This window comes from Taudactylus pleione, unplaced genomic scaffold (assembly GCF_031769625.1).
Source record: "Taudactylus pleione unplaced genomic scaffold, aTauple2 ptg000387l, whole genome shotgun sequence".
In the NCBI taxonomy this organism is placed as follows: Eukaryota; Metazoa; Chordata; class Amphibia; order Anura; family Myobatrachidae; genus Taudactylus; species Taudactylus pleione.
The window spans coordinates 1,830,441-1,855,246 of record NW_028284788.1 but is presented as its reverse complement, the minus strand read 5'-3'; the positions used below and the strand labels follow the sequence as shown (position 1 = coordinate 1,855,246).

The 24,806-nt window shown below is 45.1% G+C and overlaps 1 protein-coding gene across 2 annotated transcripts in view; it reads left to right on the top strand.

Moving 5' to 3' along the window:
- ELAPOR1 (endosome-lysosome associated apoptosis and autophagy regulator 1) overlaps positions 1-24,806 on the top strand; it is a 529,163-nt gene that overhangs the window by 308,478 nt on the left and 195,879 nt on the right. For both annotated transcript variants that reach the window (XM_088445747.1, XM_088445746.1), the window contains one exon: positions 1,678-1,932. In XM_088445747.1, the coding sequence (XP_088301873.1) occupies positions 1,678-1,932 (255 nt within the window). The remainder of the gene's footprint in view (positions 1-1,677; positions 1,933-24,806) is intronic.

Genomic DNA, 24,806 nt, shown 5'->3' with positions numbered 1-24,806 from the left:
AACACATTGGGACTGATACAACTTGTTGATAATTCACTTTTACTACTGTTTACGCATATCATATTTCATAAATGGATAATTTATTCTAAAAATTTTTATTGCTGTTTCTTAATTATCAACAAGTTTTATTTTTCCCGATATCCACTCTCTGCTATATGGTGCTTCTGACACCGATTGAACACGGTCACTTAACACATGTCGTAAGGGAAGATTATTGGATGCCGTGGCCACAATTTGCACTTACGACACATGTTTCTTGACCTATTCAAATCCGTGTCAGACCCACCATATATCATAGAGCAGCATAGCTATTGGAACTTATAAAACTTGTTGATAATTGAATTTTACATTATATACGCATATAAATTGCAAAACATATGCATTTTCAAAGTTGTTTGTTCTATGTTTGGAAGCAAATTGTATATTCTTGTAATAAAGACAATTCGATTATATGCAGCCATGTTGACAACAAATATTTAACTGTTTTAAAAAGTGTTTTAATTTTCTACATTTAAAAAAAAAAGTTTCTTAATAAATGTTTATTTCTTTCAAAAGAAATAAATGTGTAGTGTGTTTTTTCTTACCTTACAAAACTGGACCTGCAGCACAAAAGTTTTGTAAGTCTCTGGGATGAAGATTCCCAAAGCTTGAGGGGAGATGAGGGACCTAAATTTCAGGTCAGCCAGGGACCTTCCTGTAGCAAGGTACCTCAGGGTAGCCACCAGCCTTTCCTCGGCAGGGATGGCCCTCTGCAGCTTAGTATCCTGCCTCTGGATGTAGGGAGTCACCAGAAGCAGCAACTCCTGGAAGGTGTCGTCATCCATGTGCAGGAAGTTGCAGTAGTCATCCGGATTGTTCTCCAGAATTTCTAGCAGCAGTGACATGTGAGAGCGAGTATCCCTCTTCCGCAGCCACTCCTTTGTCCAGCATGCTCCTCCTTTGCTGGGGCCTCTCCTTCACCACCTTAGCATAGGCGAGCAGAACTCTATAGCGATAGGAATCCATCACCACAGAATGCAGGATAGAATGTTGCATAGAAGTACTTTGTTGAGCCAGGCAAAACAAAGTAGTGCACAATAGTAATGTACAGCGTTCAGCAGGTATACACCAAGCCTCACTAGTCACAGAGCAAAAGTGCACAGACCTAAAATGGCGCGTTGCTTTATATATTCCCTAGCTACTCCTACCCATTATTTAAACTTTGCAGAAATCTTCAAGATAATAGTCAGGTGTTTGGTAAGCTAACGATATATCATGCACGATCTAGCGATATGGAAATCGTTAACGACACACGATAGATCGTTGGTCAGATCAGACACTTTTAAGCACCGTATCGTGTCCTGGAGTACCAGGAAGCATTTAAGGGAAATCGTTCAAGACATCGCATCATTTGCACATCGTCTAGTGTGGACCCACCTTAAGTGTCCTTTTAACAAATATTTTAACAAAGGATATAAATAATTAAGTAGGCATAAGATTTGTTTATCTTAATTGATATGGAGTATTTTATTTTCATCACCTGTAAAAATACTATTTTGATTCCATAATATAAAAATTAAATGTGAAATATGTGAACAAAATATATGTTTATGTAGTCCTGTATATGGAGTTTGTAGTATGGGATTAAATATGTTAATTTAAATTCTGTTATATTGGCTTCTTTCTTTTCTTATCCAGGGTCGCAAATACACAGGAGATATGGCAAAAATATATTCAATTAATGTTACCAATACTAAGGAAGGGGTAGCATCATGGTGCCAGCCATGTGCCATAGGCACAGATTCTCAATGTGTCTCCTGCCCTCCTGGACATTACATTGGCAAGAACACAAACAGTTGCACTTCATGCCCGGTGAATACTTACCTGCAATCAAACTTACCATTTGGTGTGGAAACTTGTACTCCATGTGGACCAGGAACAAAGACCAATGATGTAAGCATAATGTAGAATATGTTTAAAAAAAACAGATGGCCAACCACTGCACAGTATCAATTAATTATCACACTTCCTTTACAGTTTGATAAATGTTAGTAATAATTTACTGTCACTTCTAGTTTTGCATCCATTAGTTAGATGAAGGGGCTTGGACAGATAATGTCTGTATTACATTGGAAGAAAAGAAAAATATATGGGCCTGATTCTGAGTGAGACTATCTCTCCTTGTGGACGCAAATAGTGATTTTCTCCATACCGTGCATGTGCAACTGAGTTTATGCATTTTGCGTACCTATGATTGATTCTGACTCAGATGGACCTCTACCAGATCTCACTTTGCTTGAAATGGGCTGAAACACGATGGCAACTGGGCAAAAACATGCAAGAGATCTGTCTCATGAGAATGTCATTGGAGTGTAGCTAAAGCTCCATGCAATTTGTGCGTATCGACAATGGAAGCCTTTGTCAGATGGATCTGTTGCACATAGCATGGGGCTTGTTGCAAGTGCCAATACTAATGATGAGGATTGCGGGGGTTGGCCTAAAATCAGTGGTTGGCCTGGCTTCTTGTTTGCAGATGTACGGATTCTCAAATTAGCTGCACATAATCTTGCATTAGCATAAAGTAGTAAATTAGGCCCTATGTAATTGTTATATTCCAAAGGGATGTTTTGTGTCTTTTACTTCTGGAAATTAATGTATATTTATTTCAGTCTTTGTGTAGTAGTGTCATAGATCATATGCAGGGCCAGAGTAACAATAGGACAGATGGAGCTACAGCTCCAGGCCTTTCTTAACAGCAGTGTGGGCCCTGGGCAAAGCAAAGCACTGCGGCCCTTACCCATTCACGAATAAAAAATTTAAATGGTCAATAAAATTAAACCATCCTGCATGCCCATCAGACCTCCCACTCATGCTCATCTGATATCGTCTCATCATGCCCCTTACATGCCCATCAGGCTTACCAACAGGCTTATACCATATCATAGTATGATATGATATTATTGCAGATGAGATTTTGTTGGGTTATAATTATAGCCTAGGATTGCGCAGTCATTTGATTTATGCTGCACAGCTCAGCCACAGTGAAGCCCTTACCTTTGCGGTGCGGGTGGGTGCACCTGTGGCCAGGTCGGGAGTCGCCGGGACAGAGTCAGTGGCTCAGGCTGTCAAAGGAGTCTCCTGAGGAGGCTGAGACCGGCGGGACAGGTCCTCCGGGTCTGGGACTTGAGTCTACGTGGCAGCGGCTGAGCGGCACACACTGCACCAGCCAGCAGCAGCTCTCAAGGCAAGACAATGCCCAAATTACCTGGCCTGGGCGGAGCTGCTGCTGCTCGTGCATCAACCAGTCACTAGTCATCTCTCACATTCAGAGAGACTCTGTCTGACTGGTCTGAAGCTGACGGATGACGTGAAACTGGAACTACAGTATGTCGGCGGCCGGCTTATAAAAATATCACAAATTTACCAACTGGACGTGGCTGCAGAGAGTGGGTTGGCAGGCCCCTACAAGCTTTGGGCCCTCGGGCAACTGCCCAACAAGCCCAATGGAAGAGATAGCCCTGTCCAGGCCTCTACATAAAAATAGGCCCATCATCATATTAGCATAAATATCAGCTGCCCACACAGTCGTCCATAAAGCTTTAGAATCAAAATTGTAATTCTAGATTTTTTATTCACAATTTTGCAATTTTTCTATATTTACAGTACATATTTAGGGAGACAGTGTATCTGTATTTAGGGAGACAGTGTATCTGTATTTAGGGAAACAGTGTATCTGTATTTAGGGAGACAGTGTATCTGTATTTAGGGAGACAGTGTATCTGTATTTAGGGAGACAGTGTATCTGTATTTAGGGAAACAGTGTATCTGTATTTAGGGAAACAGTGGGACTGTATTTAGGGAGACAGTGGGGCTGATACTGTAGGTAATGTACACACCAACATGGCTCTGGCCACCCACCCAGCGCTTGTCACAGCTCCTCCCCTTCTTTGTAAAGGCCCTTGAACAGTTTCAACTCTAGGCCAAAACCGCTACAAAACTGCCGTCAAAACACATTTTAGAATAGAAAAGAACAGGGCTAAGGCTAAAATTACTAGGCAGCGATTTTGGTGTCATTTAGAAACTGCCGCCAAACCGCCGGAGTTTAAAACCTGCCGTCAAACAGCCACCAAAGCGCCAGGGTTTAGAACTTTAGTAAATTATGCCCTTAGTGTTTAATAGACTAGGGAGACCATCAGCAGTTTTGGTGAGTGTTGATACCTTTTTTTATAGTACTGGCACATTTTCTTTTGTGGCAGTACAAACATTTTCTCTAGTATTGCTGCATTGTCTTGGAGTTATCTTTGACTCTGCCTCTCCTTCAAACCACACATTCAGTACCTTTCATAGTCCTGTCGTTTTAACTTCAGAAATATTTCTAGGATAAGACCCCTTCTTGCCGACCCAGCACTGCAAACAGCATTCTGGAGAATATGGACAGGTAAGTATAAGACTATATGAATGCATGGTGTGCTGAGTGGGCCCCCCTGGATCCAGGGACCCATGTGCCCTGCACACTCTATTATAGATACACCCCTGATGCCTAGTACTACCACATTTGATGTCACTCTTGGCATTCTCTGTGCCCTCTCCTCTAGGTGTGTGTGTTTTGAAAGTATTGCTATGGAGCCAACAAAGTTCTAGTTACGTCCCTGCCTGTGGCCTTTTCACATTTTCAAGCTTGATTCCTCTACACACTACTCAAAGCTGCACTGATTATACTCTCTCCACTGTACAGCTACAGTATGTAAGTTTATGTAGCATTCAGTGAACAATACTGTATAACTAGAATTATCTTTAGTAATTGGATTAGAACTGCACACCAAGGGGTGAAATACCTGATGGTGCGGAGTGTGCTGCAGGTAAGGAAAGGGTTGTCGTCCTTAATAGCAATTCAATAGTAAATAGTAATACTGCACACTACTCCTTGTGTGTAGTTATATGCATGTGTTTTAGGCAGAGTTGCCTACCTTTGTAAATCTCTTCCCGGGAGAAGCCCGGGTAACAGAAACAGGAGGGGGATGATGGGGGCGGGGGCCTGATAATTTGCATAATTAAGCCCCGCCCCCTCGCGATAAAATTGCCACGATTGGCTAGAATTTGCATAGGGGCGGGGCCAAATGACGTGATCCACGTAGAATCACGTTTTAAGCCCTGCCCCCTACGTGGAGACCCGCGATCGCCGCGGGTATTCTCCTCATTCTGCCCACTTCACTAGGAAGTGGGCAGAATGCGGGAGAAATGCCTACCCTTCCGGGGGTGCGGGGGGTTACCAGAAAAATCAGGAGCTTCCTGCAAAAACCGGGAGGGTAGACATGTATGGTTTTAGGGCTCTATTTACTACAATCTGCAGATTGTAGTGTGATATTATTATTCGCATTGCGAATTCAGGCAATATCACAGGGATTTACTACAAATCCCTTGCAGGGACAGAGCTTACGATAAATCTCTGCCCCTGCGAATCCCCTCTGCACACTAGTCACGGTATTTTCGCAAAAACCGACTGTCGCTGCTACCCCCCGGTGCTAAGCCCCGCCCCCACGATCACAGACCCCCTGCGACCCCCCCTCTCCCTTAATTACACCTACCTGCATGCTCCAGGCCTCCGGTGATGTTCTCCATGCCTCCGATCAGGTGATCTCCCATACTGCACTGGGACTCGATCACCTGATGACCAGACCGCAGTGCACTATGGGAGACCAGCTGACCGGAGTCAGGTAAGTAAAAAAATGTTTTTCTCTTTTTTTGACAGAAATCAGCCTGCAGTCTGTTTAGACCACACAGCTGATTACTGGGACCGACTCCCGGCTCTGCTCTCCCCGTTAGAGCAGAGTAGGAGGCCAGTAACCGAGGGAGACCCTGGATAATGCCACCTCCAGGTGGCGTTATTATCACAGAGCGTTCCCCGGTATTTTTTTACAATTTATTTTTAGTAACTCTGGTCGGATCACATTTCCCATTACAATTATGGGAAATGCGATCTGCTTTACTAAAAATAAGTGATACTTAGGGGTTGGAGTAGAATTTTACGAATTTTACTCCAATTGCTCTGTAATAACTATAGGTGATACTAAAATAATGTGAAAAGGGTGTGAAAACACCCTTTTTCACTTTATTTTAGTAAAAATAATGTTAATAAATAGATCCCTTAGCAACACTTGATGGGTGGTATTAACCAATATAATCAGTAATGATAACTATGTGGATCCTCCTCAAATATCTGAATGTCCCGTATCTTGAGTGTTACAGACTGCAAGAGCCAGTAATTATCAAGAAAAAATCTTTGCTCATTTATTTGTTAATAAAGCGAACTAAATATATACATTAGGGATGAGCGGGTTCGGATTTCTGAAATCCGAGCCCCCCGATCCGACCCGGGAGCAGAGTCAGGCTCGGTTTTTCCCCCCTGACTTGGACCTGAAATCGAGGCAAAACGTCATCTTCCCGTTGTCGGAACTCGCGGGTTTTGGATTCTATAAAAGGTCCCTGTGTCTGCGCCATTTTTCACTCCAGCTGTGGACAGTGAAGAGGGAGGGTGGGAGTTGTGCTGCTGTTGTCCATAGGCGTGTGTCCACTCCAAAGTCCATAGGGGCTGGCTGGGCTGTGTTGTGCTGCTGTCATAGGGGCTGGCTGGGCTGTGTTGTGCTGCTGTTGTCCATAGGCGCTGTGTCCACTCCAAAGTCCATAGGGGCTGGCTGGGCTGTGTTGTGCTGCTGTCATAGGGGCTGGCTGGGCTGTGTTGTGCTGCTGTTGTCCATAGCCGCTGTGTCCACTCCAAAGTCCATAGGGGCTGGCTGGGCTGTGTTGTGCAGTGTCCCATAAAGGCTGTAGTCCTAAAGGGGTGCTGTAATGTTGTCCAGGGGGGGCTCTGTCAATCAGGGGTGCTCCCCCCAAGTACAAAAAAACAATTATTTTTTTCTGTTTGTTGATGCACATGCGGCTACAGCGCACACAAAGTAGCAGCGCCAAGCAAGCTATCATAAATCAAGGGCCGGCTGGCTCGTCTGTTGAAGGGTGGTGTAACCCCCAAAGTGCCGGAAAAAATGTAAAAAATATTTTTTTCTTTCTTTGTGACTTGTGTGCGCATTAGCTGCACATGCATCAACAAAGTAGCAGTGCCAATCGTGCGCCTGTGTCATAAGTCAAGGGCCGGCTGGCTCGTCTGTTGAAGGGTGGTGTAACCCCCAAAGTGCAGGAAAGAAAATAAAAAAATCTTTTTCTGTGTTTGTGTGCGCCTTAGCCGCACGTGCATCAATATCACATAAATGGAGGACAAAAATTTGTCCGATCAAAATAAAATAGGGAAAGATCAAGAACCACTTCCTCCTAGTGCTGAAGCTGCTGCCACTAGTCATGACATAGACGATAAAATGTCATCAATGTTGTCTGCCAAAGCCGATGCCCAATGTCACAGTAGAGGGCATATAAAATCCCAAATGGCAAAGTTCAGGAAAATGACCTTAAAATATACATTTAAATCATCTGAGGAGAAACGTAAGCTTGCCAATATGCCATTTATGACACTGAGTGGCAAGAAACGGCTAAGGTCTTCCCCTATGTTCATGACTAGTGGTTCAGCTTCACATGACGATGGAAGCCCTCCTCCCGCTACAAAAATCAAACGAGTTAAGCTGGCAAAAGCACGGCAAAGAACTGTGCTTTCTAATTCTAAGAAGATATAACAAATCCCCATGGAGAGTCCAAGTGTGGCGACTGTTGCGATGCCTGCCTTTCCCAACACTGGACGGGAAGAGGTGGCTCCTTCCACCATGTGCATGCCCTCTGCAAGTGCTGGAAGGAGCACCCACAGTCCACTTGCTAATATTCAAATTGAAGATGTCACTGTTGAAGTACAACATGAGGATGATATTGGTGTAACTGGCGCTGAGGAGGAAGTTGACGAGGAGGATACTGATGGTGAGGTGGTTTGTTTAAATCAGGCACCGTGGGATGAAAAAGCCCATCATGGTCATGCCTGGGCAGAAGACCAAATATTCCACCTCTTTGGTCTGGAAATATTTCTATACAAATCCGGACAACAACTGTCTTGCCATATGTACTATATGTAAAGGTGGTATAAGTAGGTGTAGGGACGTTAACCACCTAGGAACATTCCCCTTTATGCGTCACCTGTAGCGCATTTATAAAAAGTTACTGTCAAGTTCAGAAACTGATGCTAAGACCATAAGCAGTCCAGGGACACCTAAATCCCTTTTTCCTGTTGTATCCAAGCGCCTGCAAACCACACTGTCAACTGCCTCCTCGTCAATTTCCTCCTCAGTCAGGATCGGAAGTAGTCCTGCAGGCCATGTCACTGGCATGACTGACTCCTCTCCTATCCGGGATTCCTCGGGAGGATCCTGCATTGCTACGCCAACTGCTGCCGCTGCTGCTGTTGCTGCTGGGAGTCGTTCATCATCCCAGAGAGGAAGTAGGATCACCACTACTTCTTTTACTAAGCAATTGACCCTCCAACAGTCCTTAATGAGGAGGATGAAGTACGACAGCAGTCATCCTGAAGCAAAGCGGATAACTGAGGCCTTGACAGCTATGTTGGTGTTAGACGTGCGTCCGGTATCTGCCATTAGTGCAGTGGGATTTAGACAATCGATGGAGGTAGTGTGTCCCCGGTACCAAATTACATCTAGATTCCACTTCACTAGGCAGGCGATACTGAGAATGTACAGAGAAGTCAGAAAAAGTGTCCTCAGTGTCCTAAAAAATGCGGTTGTACTTAACCACGGACATGTGGACAAGTGGAACAGGGCAGACTAAGGACTATATGACTGTGACAGCCCACTGAGTAGATGTATGGCCTTACGCAGCAACAACAGCAGCGTCACCAGTAGCAGCATCTCAGAAACGCCAGCTCGTTCCAAGGCAGGCTACGCTGTGTATCACCGGTTTCAGTAAGAGGCACACCGCTGACAACCTCTTAGAGAAACTGAGGGAAATCGCCCAATGGCTTACCCCACTTAGACTGTCCTGGGGATTTGTGATATCTGACAATGCCACCAATATTGTGCGGGCATTACATCTGGGCAAATTCCAGCACGTCCCATGTTTTACTCACACAATAAATTTGGTGGTGCAGAACTTTCTGAAAAATGACAGGGGCGTGCAGGAGATGCTTTGGGTGGCCCGTAAAATTTCTGCCCACTGTCGCCATTCAGCGACTGCATGCCAGAGACTGGAGCACCAGCAACACTCTTGAACTTGCCCCGCCATCACCTGAAGCAAGAGGTTGTGACGCGGTGGAACTCAACCCTCTATATGCTTCAGAGGATGGAGGAGCATCAAAAGGCCATTCAAGCCTATACATCCACCTATGACATAGGCAAAGGAGGGGGTATGCACCTGACTCAAGCGCAGTGGAGAATGATTTCCGTGTTGTGCAAGGTTCTCCAGCCCTTCGAACTTGCCACATGTGAAGTCAGTTCAGACACTGCCAGCTTGAGTCAGGTCATTCCCCTCATCAGGCTTTTGCAAATGCAGCTGGAGAAAGTGAAGGAGGAGCTAAGACGGAGCGATTCCGCTCGGCATGTGGGACTAGTGGATGAAGCCCTTCATTCGTTTTGCCAGGATTCGAGGGTGGTCAATCTGTTGAAATCAGACCACTACATTTTGGCCACCGTGCTCGATCCTAGGTTTAAAGCCTATGTGGTGTCTCTCTTTCTGGCCAACACAAGCCTGCAGAGGTGCAAAGACCTGCCGGTGAAAACACTGTCAACTGAAGCGGAACGTGACATGTCAACAGCTCCTTCTTAATTTTCTCCCACAACTGGGGCTGCCAGGAAACAAGTTCGGTATCCTAAGCAACCCGCTGGCGGTGATGCAGGGCAGACAGGACCAAGTTTGGACATCTGGTCCGGACTGAAGGACCTGGCAACAATTTCTGACATGTCTACTGTCACTGCATATGATACTGTCACCAGTGACAGAATGGTGGAGGATGTCAGACAGTCTGTACCTGTACTGGCAGGAAAAAGAGGCAATTTGGAGGCCCCTGTACAGACTGGCTCTATTTTACCTAAGTTGCCCCCCCCTCCAGTGTGTACTCCAAAAGAGTGTTTAGTGCAGCCGGGAACCTTGTCAGCGAAAGGTGTAGGAGGTTGCTTCCACAAAATGTGGAGAAGATGATGTTCATAAAAATGAATTATCAATTCTTCCAGGGAGACCAGCCTCCAGAAAGTACAGAGGGACCTGTGGTGGTGGATTCCAGCGGGGATGAATTAATACTCTGTGAGGATGAGGATGTACAAAACACTGAAGAGGGTGATGAATCGGTGGATGAGGAGGATGAGGACGACATCTTGCCTCCGTAGAGCCAGTTTGTGCAGGGACAGATTAATTGCCAGCTTGTTTTAAGGGGGCCCAAACGAACCAATCATTTCAGCCACAGTCGTGTGGCAGACCCTGGCGCTGAAATGATTGGTTTGTTAAAGTGTGCATGTCCTGTTTATACAACATAAGTGTGGGTTGGAGGGCCCAAGGACATTTCCATCTTGCACCTCTTTTTTTATTTGCATTATGTACTGTTTGGGGCCTAGTTTTTCAAATTGCCATCCTGTCTGCCACTGCAGTGTCACTCCTAGATGGGCCACGTGTCTGTGCCGCCCACTCGTGTCGCTTAGCATAGTCATCCAGCTACCTCGGTGCAACCTTTTGGCCTAAAAACAATATTGTGAGGTGTTCAGAATAGACTGGAAGTGAGTGGATATTAATATTATTGAGGTTAATAATAGCATAGGAGCAGAAAAACCCACAAATTCTGTGATTTTAGCTGTTTTTAACACAAGTGGCTTATACAAGCACACCGCTGCTCTGATCCATTCTGCAAAGAGCAAAGTCTGGGACCCTGCATCTGATAACCAAACACCTGTCCCCCTCCAGCCCCGAAGATAACCCGGGCAACGTTTAGAAACAGAGACTTTTAAACCTTTAAAAGGATCTTTGGCAGCTGTTTACAGCCATTATCATCGCACTAGAGACCACTGGGTGCTGTGGTTTCGTTTACCTTTCAAAGCACCCATCAGAGACTGATTCCCCTCTATTCATTCACTACTACAGATGGTTTCAATCCATAATATGACATAATATGGTATAAAACAAGTAGAACTATCTTTACTCTACTTAGGGCCGAATTCATTTAGGTGTGAAAAGTCGCGATCGACGAAAAGCATTCGCCAGTTTTGATGCAATCTTTTTGCGTACTTTCTCAATGCGCGCTCCCGCATTTCGTCCTTTTCATATACAAAACACGAGAAAACTCATATGTGCGAAAACTGCAAATGGCGAAACTAGGGAAAAGTACAGCATATTTTGGGGAAATCAACCTGTACCCCATAAAAAGCCTAATTGACACTGGTAATAAATATAGGAGTGTATTAATAATCCTAATAAAAGTATTTTGGGTTCTTAAATTGAGTCAAATGGCTGTTATATGCATATTTGCATAAGTGTTGAAAAATGATATAAAGCAATTTCTTTTGGAAAAAATAATAGTTATAGTTAAATTGGGTGTACATTAAAATTGCTGCTAGTTTATTTTTGTGGCTATAAAGTGCAGTTTTAAAAATTTTTAAAAATACACCTGCTGCAGCCGCCTGCAAACCTAAAACCACCTGTCCCATCCATACAGCACCCCAAAATACCTGACCCAGTACTTTAAACCCATTTTCCAACACTTTTTAAATTTTCACCCAAAAAATTACATGTCATTATTAGGGGGAATCACCACCTGCCTCTGAGGTGGTGAAAACTTTTCGCAAGTTTCTGCCTATGGAGTTTTTGCATGTGCGGAAACTTCTGGAATTGAATAACGCGACTGCTGGTATACGCAAAAAGATTGCATCGGCAAATGCTTTTTGTGAAACGCGACTTTTTGCACTTAATTGAATTCGGCCCCATAATGTATAATGCTCCCTCATGCATTAGGAGAAAATAACAGAACTCAAAATTTATTAGTGAAACTTGTTTTTGCATGATTATATTAATGCTTCTGAAGACTGGTCACAACTGCCTGCTCAAATAATTTAATTTATTGGACCACTAACTGCCAAGGTTACTATTAGGTATAAACAATATATTGTTTACTGTAAACCATCCATTTGTCGGGAAAGCACACCCTGCACTCTCTCTCTGTCTTGGCACTAGGATCCTTGAAACTGCCAAAGCCACGACCTCTGACATCTACAGCTCCATCCTCCATGCTGGAAGGACATGCCCCTGAGAGTCGCCAGACTAATACCTACTATACAGCCGTAGCCAAAAGTTTTGAAAATGATACAAGTATTGGTTTTCACAAAGTTTGCTGCTTCAGTGTTTTTAGACCTTTTTGTCAGATGTTACTATGGTATATACTGAAGTAAAATTATAAGCATTTCATAAGTGTCAAAGGGTTTTATTGACAATGACATTAAGTTTATGCAAAGAGTCAATATTTGCAGTGTTGACCCTACTTTTTCAAGACCTCTGCAATTCGCCCTGGCATGGAGGAAGGAGAAGGAGCTCCCGAAACGTGTTGCTAGTGTGACTGAACTACTGGTGTAGTGGGTGATTCCAGAGGATACTGAATATAGATGCATTTAGAGGTAATCCGGAATACCTCCATCGTAAACATCTACATGCCCTATATGCATGGACTTCTGGTAATTTCCCATTTTGTTTCAATTATTGGATATGTGTAAAACATATTGGAAGGTGTGTGGCACCTGATTTTTAAACTATATAAACAAATGTTATACATTTTTAAGAAAATACTACACCATGATTGTGGCATAATCTTCTTGTTTTTCATGGTATGAATATTGAGCAAGAGAAGATTTAACAGCAAGAGGAACAATTTTATACTACAAAGGGAAGTACTCAGAGTATTTCAATAAGATACAAGCGCAATTTATCTTTCAAATTTCTTTGTTAACGCCCTGGCATGCTGTCAATCAACTTCTGGGCCATATACTGACGGCCACCCATTCTAGCCCAGTGTCGGACTGGGACATGAAGGGCCCACAGGGGGAAATCAATGGTAGGGGCCCACTGAAGGGAGGCGGTGCAGAGCTAAAGGGGTGTGGCCAGCCAGGGGTGTGGCCAGCTAGCAGAGGAGCATATATAAAATTTTAAAAAAATGCACAGGTCCAGAGCCAAAAGAAAAATTTAAAACAATAACAGCACTAACGCTGAATCTGGTATTCTAGATATAGTTTAAAACCAGGTAAGTAATAATTTTTATGTCCAGTCTCCAGAAGCCATATGGTTTAGAAGATGTAGCTCCAGTCACCTTGGGCTAGCTTGGATACAGCTACAGTATCAGCATTGTAAAGTCTGAAATATATGTACAGTGAGGGAAAAACCCATTGTTAATCCCGTTATATTAAGGTGCCAGCGCCTGCAGTGCCTATCATATAATGCAGAGTGTCGCAGTGCCCACCATAGAATGCAGAGTGTCGCATTGCTCAGTATATAGTGCAGAGTGTCGCAGTGCTCACCATATAATGCAGTGTCGCTTTGCTAACCATATAATGCAGAGTGGCACAGTGCCCACCATATAATGCAGTGCTGCAGTGCTCACCATTTAATGCAGAGTGTCACTTTGCTAACCATATAATGCAGTGTAACAGTGCCCATCATATAATGCAGAGTTTTACAATGCTCACCATATAATGCAGTGTAGCAGTGCCCATCATATAATGCAGTATAATGCAGTGTCGCTGTGCTCACCATATAATGCAGTGTCGTAGTGCCCACCTTATAATGCAGAGTGTTGCAGTGCTCACCATATAATGCAGTGTTGCTTTGCTAACCATATAATGCAGAGTGGCAGTGCCCACCATATAATGCAGTTCCGCACTGCTCACCATTTAATGCAAAGAGTCGCTTTGTTACCCATATAATGCAGTGTCGCAGTGCTCACCATATAATTCAGAGTGTCACAGTGCTCACCATATAATGCAGTGTCGCTGTGCCCATCATATAATGCAGATTGTTGCAGTACTCACCATATAATTCAGTGTCGCAGTGCTTACCATATAATGCAGTGTCAATTTGCTAACCATATGATGCAGAGTGGCGCTTTGCTAACCATATAATGCAGAGTGTCTCTGATGAGAGGGTGCTATAGGTATGTGTAGGTAAGCATCCTAAATATCCAGAGATACCATAAAGTCCCCAGCCTCCATAGCTATAACAATAGAATGCAGGGTTTCCATGCGAAACCTGGGCACCTTGATGAATTTGTTCAGGGACTTGAGGTTGAGGATAGGCCCATAAGACCCATTTGATTTCTGAACCAGAAACAGGGTAGAATAATAACCATTCCCACTCTGTGATAGCGGGACTGCAACTATTACCCCCACTTGTAGCAAGGACTGAATGGCTTTTTGGATGAGCAGAGCCTTGTTCAGGGTTTTATGGAGGGCCTGTGCAGAAAAATTGGTGGGGTGGCCATCTTAGAAATGAGAGGGCATGCCCGTGAGAGACCTTTTGTTGTACTCAGGTGTCTGTGAATTGAAGAAGCTGACCTCCTATTCTGGGATTTCCCAGGGGGAGGCCCAGCCTGTCGGGAGGAGGGCTTGTCTTCAGATTTGGCAGCTGGGCATCTGGTAGCCCAAGACTGCTTGTTCCTGGGCTTTGCAGCCCTAGCGAAAACTGATTATCTAGGGAAGGACTGGCCTTTAGGCTTTCCCTGGGGATGAAAACACCTGAAGGACGTCCGAGGTTTTGCAGTAACTACTGAGGGCAGAAAATCAGTCTTTGACGCTGTCAATGTGGCTGTAATCTTGTCTAAATCTGGGCCAAAGAGGATTTCCCCCAGTGTAAGGTAATGACTCTAAGGCCTTCTTAGAGTTTGAATCCACCTTCCATGACCTCAGCCAAAGAGTGAGATGGGTAGTGACTGACGCAGCCGATGCTATAGAGGCCAGGAGACTAGCATCCAGGGTTGCTTCTCCAATATAGGAAGCCGCATCCCTTATGTGATCTATGTAGGACATCTGATCCCTGGAGACCTCTAAGGGAAAAGAGTCTTCTAGGGCATATGCCCAGCTCTCAATTGCTTTAGCCACCCAGGCAATGGCCATAGTGGGAAGAGCATTAGCTCCTGAAAGATAATACACAGATTTAAGGCCAGCATAAATCTTTCTATCCGTAGGGCCCTTCAGTGAGGAAGCTGTAGGGATAGGCAATGTAGAGCTTTTAATCAATCTGGTAACATGGGAATCTACTGTTGTGGGAGTTTCCCATCTGGTGCAGTAAGTTGGAGGAAAAGGGTAACAATAGGTCTGACATTTTTGGGACTAAAACCTCTTACCAGGCATTTGCAAAGCTGCTTGCATGTGTTCAGCTAGCTGATCTGAGAGCGGAAACTGTGCCAAAGCCACTTTTTGATGTTTAAATAGTGGGTGCTTTGATTTGGGAGCGGGCTCATCATCTTTTATTTGGAGGATAGTTCTGACAGCACGCACCAGAGCAGGTATTTTTGACTGAAGCTCTTCCTCCCCTAAGGGAGACTCAGTGTCAGAGAGATCAGCATATTCCACCTCCTCAGATGACACCTCAGAATCTGAGAGTTGAGTAGACTGTAAAGATAACACAGGACACTTAGTAGTTTTTTACCAGATAGGGGCTTTTCACCTTGCAACATATTTTGAAAGGCTGTAGTTGTAGTCGACAGACTCTGTACTGAGGAAGAGAGTGTATTTACCAATGGAGGAGACATAGGAGGTACCTGTATTGCTTGTACTAGTTGTAGCAACCCCACAGGCGGAATTACTGCCAGGAGTGCCAGATGGTCCGCAATAGTAGCTAGCACCTGAGCAAAGGAAGCCCAAACAGAATAGTAAAAACATACAGACAGACAGCGCTAACATAAGTCACATACAGTACATGCAGAAATATAATAGCTGCAAATTTGGCACTACATTCAACTACACAGACTCTTTGGCTAGTGACTCAACGTCTGGCAGGCTATAGTGTTGCATAACCTGACTCCGGGGAGAGGTATGTAAGGGGGACCGGACCCAGCGTTTCCCCAGAGAGAGCTATGGCTGAGTCTTTAGAAGATGGCCGCCGGAAATCTCTGAGGGGGCGGGGTCAGAGCAGCTAGACCTCAGCGTAATGGCGCCCTGAGCTGGGGGAGGGGCCGCTATAAAAGTGAATGCTGACCTCCCCAAGCTGATTATTGAACTCAGTGACGCTGGATTCCCACACCATATGTACCCTGGTGATCTAGTGGATCAGGTGGTTGGAGCCGGTGTTCACCCTCAGCACCCCCGTTTCGTCCCCTGAGACCGGAGGTAAGACTGCCTATCTGCAGGTTACACCTGGCTTCCGGGCAGCAGTCGGGATCCTCCTGTGGCACCAGCTAGCAAAATCCCTGTGAGCCCGCCGAAAGTACCAGTCACAGCTGGAGTTGCGGCGCCAAGAGGGGTGATGGGGCGACAGCACAGATGTCCAGGTGACAGTCTGATGCTGTGCGCCCAGTGTAAAAATAGAGAAAAATAAACTTAAAGCATAAAATAATAGCTTTGGGCTGCATAAGGCAGCCCAACTGTCATAACAGTGATCCGACTCCTGCCGGACACCAAGCAAACGGATTTGCCTCGGGGGCGGGGTATAGGGGAGAAGGACCTGAGAATTCTGGCAGCTCAAAATCTTAACTGTTTGGTGTCTGGTCCTTAACCACCACCTACACCCAAGGTATCCTGGTGGATCCCTATGGACACTGAACAAGACACAGATCTTGGTACTTTTCTAAAAAGAAATGGCATCTAACAACAATTGACTGTTGCCTACACACTCGAGTAAAACAGCATGAGTGAGAGGGTAAATACTGTAGAACAATTGTTGAAAAAGCACAAACTATGTTAAGTTAGGCAAGATTGGATAAAATATTGTGGGCAGAAGCAGTCCTCACTGCAGTATACTTTAAGAATCGAGCACCTACTGTGGCAGTCAAAGATAAAACACCATTGGAGGTGTGGTCTGGTAAAAAGCCAAGTGTCAATCATTTGTCCAATTTGATGTAAAGCATATGCTCATATCCCTAAAGGTAAAAGACACAAGTTATATCACAAGTCTATTTCATGTGTTATACTTGGATATTAGGGGTCATTCAGACCCACTCGCGAGCGGCAGTACGCTCGCAAGTGGGTCGATGGTCCCCACTGCGCATGCGCACGACGGAGGGAGCCCCTTCGTGCGCATGCGCGAGACCCGGCGAGCGAAGGACTTTCCATCACTCCGGGTCTCGCACCAAAGGGGGCATGCTGTCGATGTTGATTGACAGCACGCCTCCTTTGGTGGGCGTGCTGGGGGCGTGCCTGCCAGACGGAGGCGTTTCCATGGGAACGCCTACCGTCTGAAGCCGGCCCCACTGACATCACTAGTGATGTCAGTGGGAGTGATTTTGGCTCTGATAGAGCCAAAATCACTCCTGGCCTTGCGGCTGGGAAACCCGACCGCAGGGTTTCCCTCGCAAGTCCGATGGTCGCGATGGTCAAGACCATCGCGACCATCTTTTTGCACGCTCGTATATGCTGTGGGTGGTGACCCACAGCTATACGAGCGTCCAGGAGGATGCTCCATATTAATGGAGGAGGGCCCTGATTCAGAGCGAGCGCTCTGGTCAGAGCGTCCAGCTCTGAATCAGGGCCCTAGTCAACAAAGCAAAGGATACAGATTGTGGGACATAACTAATCAAAAGCTCATAAAATTAGAAGACTTAAAGTTATCTTTAATGAAGCAGCTTCAACCAAAAGCAAGCTAAGGGTCTGATTCTGAGATGCACACAAAAGCGAGCACAGCAGCATTTATTGGCAGTCGCTCGTCTGTGAGTTTATACAAATGGCAAATAAATTCTTTACCTTGTGTACATCCATGCAGCTGAATGTGCAAGGACTGAGATACTCACTATTAGCATCCATGCACACTGTAATACTGATTGGTGTGTCATTATACGCCACCATTGGTCGCACAATCAAAATTTGTACCAGGACTATGGCAGCTGCAGTTTTCTCATCTAACCCTAACCTCCTATGCTTGCAGTTGTGTGTCTGTGAATGCAGCTGCTTGCAGTGACACACCTGTGGCACTACCATAAAATGCCTACTGAATGAACCATTTTTGTGTGAACTACTAGCTAACATCCAGGAATGCCCATCACTTTTCCACCACCTTTCTAAAACTGTCTATCATAATTGTAACAGCACCTCCTGTATGTGTTAAATACACTTTATTTAACACCTGTATTGTAGGGGTCTTCAGAAATTTTCATAAATGTGAAGTTGCAAATAATGTCTCAACTATATGAACACCAGCATTGCATGTGTGACTCAGAATCAGGCCATAATGTCATAAAACCACAAGGATTTGTGGTGCTGGACATGCCAAAGGCTGGAAGCGTGTCAAAAACAGATATTACAGATGCAAGTGATCAACTACAGAGTAGGAGCTCTATTAGAAACAATAAGGGTAAAGTTGGGGGGCCGATGTCCTCCAATGTTACAGATGTATAGGCAGGACTGTGAGGTATTACAGATGTGAGAAGGCAGTAGTAGGCATCTCTATGCTGGCTGAGCAGTGGCAGAGATTAACATATTTTTGCAGATTCATTGCGTGTGCTTACGCAGTTGCGATCCATGCTAACTCAGGCCCATAGTTTGGAGTTTGTTCATTTTGTTTGCTGTAAACTTTAAACATCCAAGAAGCAAAGTAAACAGAAACTTGCAAGAAAGGAACTCAGTCATAGACAAAGAGATTACAGCCTTAGACAACAATGACACGTGCACTATTGTGGACAGGTTGGGCACTGGCAGCTTCACAAATCTAGCCAATTACATACAAAAACACAGTATCAGACACAGATCTGTTGATTATCGAACCTCTGAGTAACCCTATAGCTTCTCAGAATGGGCATCAGAACTGAGACACCAGTCTTTACAACTGCAAACTGCATAGGGCATCACAGACGCAGACTGACACACCCTGCAAATGGTTGTTACACCCCTGTGCATTGAATCGCCACTGACCCCCTATTTTGGAAATGATGTGTGTGTACACATGTTGAGAATGCAGAGTTATGTAGCCACGACCAGTGGATGACTCAAACTACTGTATGAATAGCCCAGTTACTTAACCAGTGGTGTTGGTTTATTTAAATATAGCAGATACAGTCGTACTCACTGCACTGTACACATTGGTGATGGCGTGAAGCTTGAGTAACGGGGTTTCATACAGCTCACCAGCCTTTGAGTGTATGATGCAGGTCTGCAGGATGCTGGAACAGCATAATAGCAGGTAATTACCAGGTCTCTTGTTAGGAGCTAAGTAGGAGATGTCCATCTCCCACCATGTTACTGTACAAAGTGGTAAGATGGTGCCACGCATATGCAGCTCTAAGTCTGGTGGCCATCTTGGTACAGGGAATGAGGCCTCCCTGGAGGTACAGTAAGTTGGAGTCTGTGTTGTGGCGCACTCCAGTTTCAAACACATATGTGCAGTATGAAAACCAAACACACCCAAACTTTGGGGTTCCATGTCTAATCGAGTATCGGTTCAGATCACATTTGGAGTTCCTAGTACAGAGTTCCGGCTCAGGTCTGCTGTAACGTCGAAACTCGGATTTAAACACCAATTATCTGGTTTTGGATTGCCTGTAAACAGGTCCAAATTACATGATTTTAGCTGTTTTTAAATCTGAAAACAGAGACGAACCAAAACACTTGAGGGTGATTTTGTCAAAACCATAACAAATGAGGTTGGTTTTTTTCAAACCCAAAACATGGGGGTCCACGCACAAATTGCCCCCGTCTGTCAGTCACTTTGCTCAGAACACTGTTGTGTGGGAATGATCATTAAACCCCATTGGGGCATTATCAGCTGGATCTCTGTGTGATTGATAGGCATGCCGGATTACCACGCCCGCAGACTTCTGTGTCAGCTAGCTCCCATTGCCTAGTTTTGAGACCCCAAGGCTACAAAGTAAAAGGCAAAACAATATACAGTAAGGTATTATTTACAGATGGATGTAAGGCCAACATGCCATGTATCTCATACTGTACTTCCTACTTTAATTAAGGAGGAGATGCAGCCGACAGCTTCGGGGAAGGGGGGTTCTCCAGGCCGTTAGGCCCCTGCCCACATCACAGCGAAATGAATGAGATTTGTGGGTCTTAAGGAGGTGGCTGTGTTAACTGGCGCGATTCTCGTCATTTTAGTCCCGCCCCGCACGGACCCGCAAATTCCCTGTATAATCTCCCCATCTTGGCCAATTCAATAGGATGTAGGCAGGATGCAGGAGATCCACCAGGGGAGCGGGGGACTACCCGAAAAATCGGGAACCTCCTGCAACTATCGGGAGAGTAGGAATGTATCTGTATTATTGTACAAAATATATATTAACCTATAATAAGTGACAGATTGTGAAACGTTGTACCAAAAATATGTAATCATTCACATCACTCCCTGTGACATGGAGCTTACTGTTTAATTTCTTTACCACAAACACACACCAGGATGAAATTTGTCAGAAGCAGATTTACCTATCAGTATGTTCAGGGGTGCCGAGAGTGGGGAGGAGCGGGTACAGATTACCGGGGCCCGGGCTTCCTGAGGGGCCCGGCGGGGGCCTGGGTCAGGCGCCGCTCCCCCTCCCTCACCGCAGCCCAGCACACAGCGTGTGCTGAGCTGCAGTGGAGACTGCTCGTAGCTGCTGAGCAGCAGCCACAGCACTCTCCTATGCCTGTGGGGAGGAGCGATCACACTGATCGCACCACCCTGGCTTTGAGCAGGGCTGAGGGGGCCCATAGCGCCCCCCTCCCCAGCGCGCAGTGCCGCAAATATTTTTTTTTTTCGGGAAGGGGCGTGGCCACGCCTCCCGTGATTAGGCCACGCCCCTTATTACCAGGGCCCGCCGCGGCTCTCAGCGGGCCTGAGTATGTTTTTGAAGCCTGGGAGGAAATAGGATTACCTGGACACTGATACAAACAGAGAAAGAACAAATGCCACACAGACAGGGCTCTAGTTTTAATCAAACCATTGACCCCACTGTTGTGAGGCAACAATGCTAGACATTTTTCAAAATTAAATAAAACAATATTCTTCCCTTCTCACCTAACTCACTAACAAGTGTCAGTTCTATAGTCTTGTGGGCATATCCAATTGCGGGCGGGCTTTTTAAAAAACCCAGGAACAGACCCAGGTTTTTCCCGCAGCTGCAGGGTTATGCTATTCATTAAGATGGCTGAAAACAGGACACAGTGATTTCAATAGAAATAACAGTCTCTTTTCTTGCACCTCCAGAGCAAGTCTGATTTTTCCTAAAATTGTTAATCTTAGGAAAAATCAGTGGGACTTGATCTGGGACCCCAGCTGCCCCCTTTCCCCCTGAGGACTAATGAAGCTATTGAAAGTTACCAATTAGCTTAATTGCTTAATTAGCCCTTAATAACTCAGCTTGCGAATCAGTGTCTTCTTCATCCAGCTTCGGGAGCCAGCACTTCTGCAGCAGGGTGAGTGTGTGTGAGTGTTTGTAAGTGTGTATGAGTGACTGTGTGTGTACATGAGTATATGTGTGTGTGAGTGACCCCCAGTGTATGTGACCCCCCAGTGTAAGTGTATACCCCCCGTAACGGGAGCTTGGAGAAGTACATCTCCAAGCAGCCCTTGCATTTCCAAGCACCCCCAGGACTCCCAGCAGCCCCTCCCCAGTGACAAAATGGACGGGAGACCATTTTTTTTTCACGTGCCGTGGGGTTTCCAGAGCTTAAAACTTCACAACCACTTTTTTTATTGGATACTGTAGGTATCAGGAACGCGCATACCCACGGTAATCCACAATTGGACGCAAGGTTTTTTACCTCGCTAAACCTCGCACCCAATTGGATATGCTCCTCGGTGTTGCCCCTGAAACAAGCAGGAAATTAACCTGGGATTAGATTATATATATTTATATTAGGGGTGTGCACCGGCCACTTTTCGTGTTTTGTGTTTTGGTTTTGGATCTGGATCTTTCTTCGTGTTTTGGATCTGGATTGGTTTTGCCAAAACCACCCTTCCGTGTTTTGGGTTCTGGGTTTTGTGTTTTGGATCTGTATTTTTTTGAAAAAAAGCATAAAAACAGCTAAAATCACAGAATTTGTAGGTTTTTCTGCTCCTATGCTATTATTAACCTCAATAACCTTAATTTCCACTCATTTCCAGTCTATTCTGAATACCTCACACCTCACAATAGTGTTTTTATGTCCAAAAGGTTGCACCGAGGTAGCTGGATGACTATGCTAAGCGACACGAGTGGGCGGCACAAACACGTGACCCATCTAGGCGTGAAACTGCAGTGGCAGACAGGATGGCATTGAAAAACTAGGCCCCAAACTGTACATAATGCAAAGAAAAAAAAGAGGTGCAAGATGGAATTGTCCTTGGGCCCTCCCACCCACCCTTATGTTGTATAAACAGGACATGCACACTTTAACAAACCAATCATTTCAGCGCCAGGGTCTGCCACACAACTGTGGCTGAAATGATTGGTTCGTTTGGGCCCCCACAAAACAAGCTGGCAATTAATCTGTCCCTGCACAAACTGGCTCTACGGAGGCAAGAAGTCGTCCTCATCCTCCTCATCCACAGATTCCTCACCCTCTTCAGTGTTATGTACATCCTCATCCTCACAGAGTATTAATTCGTCCCTGCTGGAACCACAGGTCCCTCTGTACGTTCTGGAGGCTGGTCTCCCTGGAAGAGTTGATCATTCATTTTATGAACATCATCTTCTCCACATTTTGTGGAAGCAACCTCCTACGCCTTTCGCTAACAAGGTTCCCGGCTGCACTAAACACTCTTTCGGAGTACACACTGGAGGGGGGGCAACTCAGGTAAAATAGAGCCAGTTTGTACAGGGACCTCCAAATTGCTTCTTTTTCCTGCCAGTACAGGTACGGACTGTCTGACATGCCTACTTGGATGCTGTCACCGATGTAATCCTTTAACAGACAGACGCACACTTGTCGCTGCTGCTTTGAGGATTCAAGTGCGGCTACAGCCCACACAATTCACAAAGACAGAAAAAAAAAAAGAATATTTTTATTGTTTGTGGAGCACACTTTGAGGGTTACACCACCCTCTAACAGACAGACGCACGCTTGTCGCTGCTGCTTTGAGGATGCAAGTGCGGCTACAGCCCACACAATTCACAAAGACAGAAAAAAGAAGAAGAATATTTTTATTCTTTGTGTAGCACACTTTGAGGGTGTCACCACCCTTTAACAGACAGACGCACGCTTGTCGCTGCTGCTTTAAGGATGCAGGTGCGGCTACAGCCCACACATTTCACAAAGACCGAAAAAAAAAGAACAATATTTTAATTGTTTGTGTAGCACACTTTGAGGGTGTCACCACCCTTTAACAGACAGACGCAGGCTTGTCGCAGCTGCTTTAAGGATGCAGGTGCGGCTACAGCCCACACAATTCACAAAGACAGAAAAAAGAACAATATTTTAATTGTTTGTGTAGCACACTTTGAGGGTGTCACCACCTTTTAACAGACAGACGCACGCTTGTCGCTGCTGCTTTAAGGATGCAGGTGCGGCTACAGCCCACACAATTCACAAAGACAGAAAAAAGAAGAATATTTTTATTGTTTGTGTAGCACACTTTGAGGGTGTCACCACCCCTTAACAGACAGACGCACGCTTGTCGCTGCTGCTTTGAGGATGCAAGTGCGGCTACATCGCACACAAGTCACAAACACATTAAAAAAATAGTTTTTTATTTTTTGGAGCACTTCGTGAGTTACACCACCCTTTAACAGACAGACGCACGCTTGTCGCTGCTGCTTTAAGGATGCAGGTGCGGCTACAGCCCACACAATTCACAAAGACAGAAAAAAGAAGAAGAATATTTTTATTGTTTGTGTAGCACACTTTGAGGGTGTCACCACCCTTTAACAGACAGACGCACGCTTGTCGCTGCTGCTTTGAGGATGCAAGTGTGGCTACATCGCACACAAGTCACAAACACATAAAAAAAATTTTTTTGATTTTTTGGAGCACTTTGAGAGTTACAACACCCTTTAACAGACAGACGCACGCTTGTCGCTGCTGCTTTGAGGATGCAAGTGCGGCTACAGCCCACACAATTCACAAAGACAGAAAAAAAAAGAACAATATTTTAATTGTTTGTGTAGCACACTTTGAGGGTGTCACCACCCTTTAACAGACAGACGCACGCTTGTCGCAGCTGCTTTAAGGATGCAGGTGCGGCTACAGCCCACACATTTCACAAAGACAGAAAAAAAAAGAACAATATTTTAATTGTTTGTGTAGCACACTTTGAGGGTGTCACCACCCTTTAACAGACAGACGCACGCTTGTCGCTGCTGCTTTAAGGATGCAGGTGCGGCTACAGCCCACACATTTCACAAAGACAGAAAAAAAAAGAACAATATTTTAATTGTTTGTGTAGCACACTTTCAGGGTGTCACCACCCTTTAACAGATAGACGCACGCTTGTCGCTGCTGCTTTGAGGATGCAGGTGGAATCTAGACGGGATTTGGAACCGAGGACACACTACCTCCATCAATTGTCTAAATCCCACTGCACTAATGTCGGATACCGGACGCACGTCTAACACCAACATAGCAGTCAAGGCCTCAGTTATACGTTTTGCTTCAGGATGACTGCTGTCGTACTTCATCCTCATCGCTAGGGACTGTTGGAGGGTCAATTGTTTAGTAAAAGTAGTGATGTTCCTACTTCCTCTCTGGGATGATGAACAACTCCCAGCAGCAGCAACAGCACTAGTAGGAAGTGGTTCTTGATCTTTCCCTATTTTATTT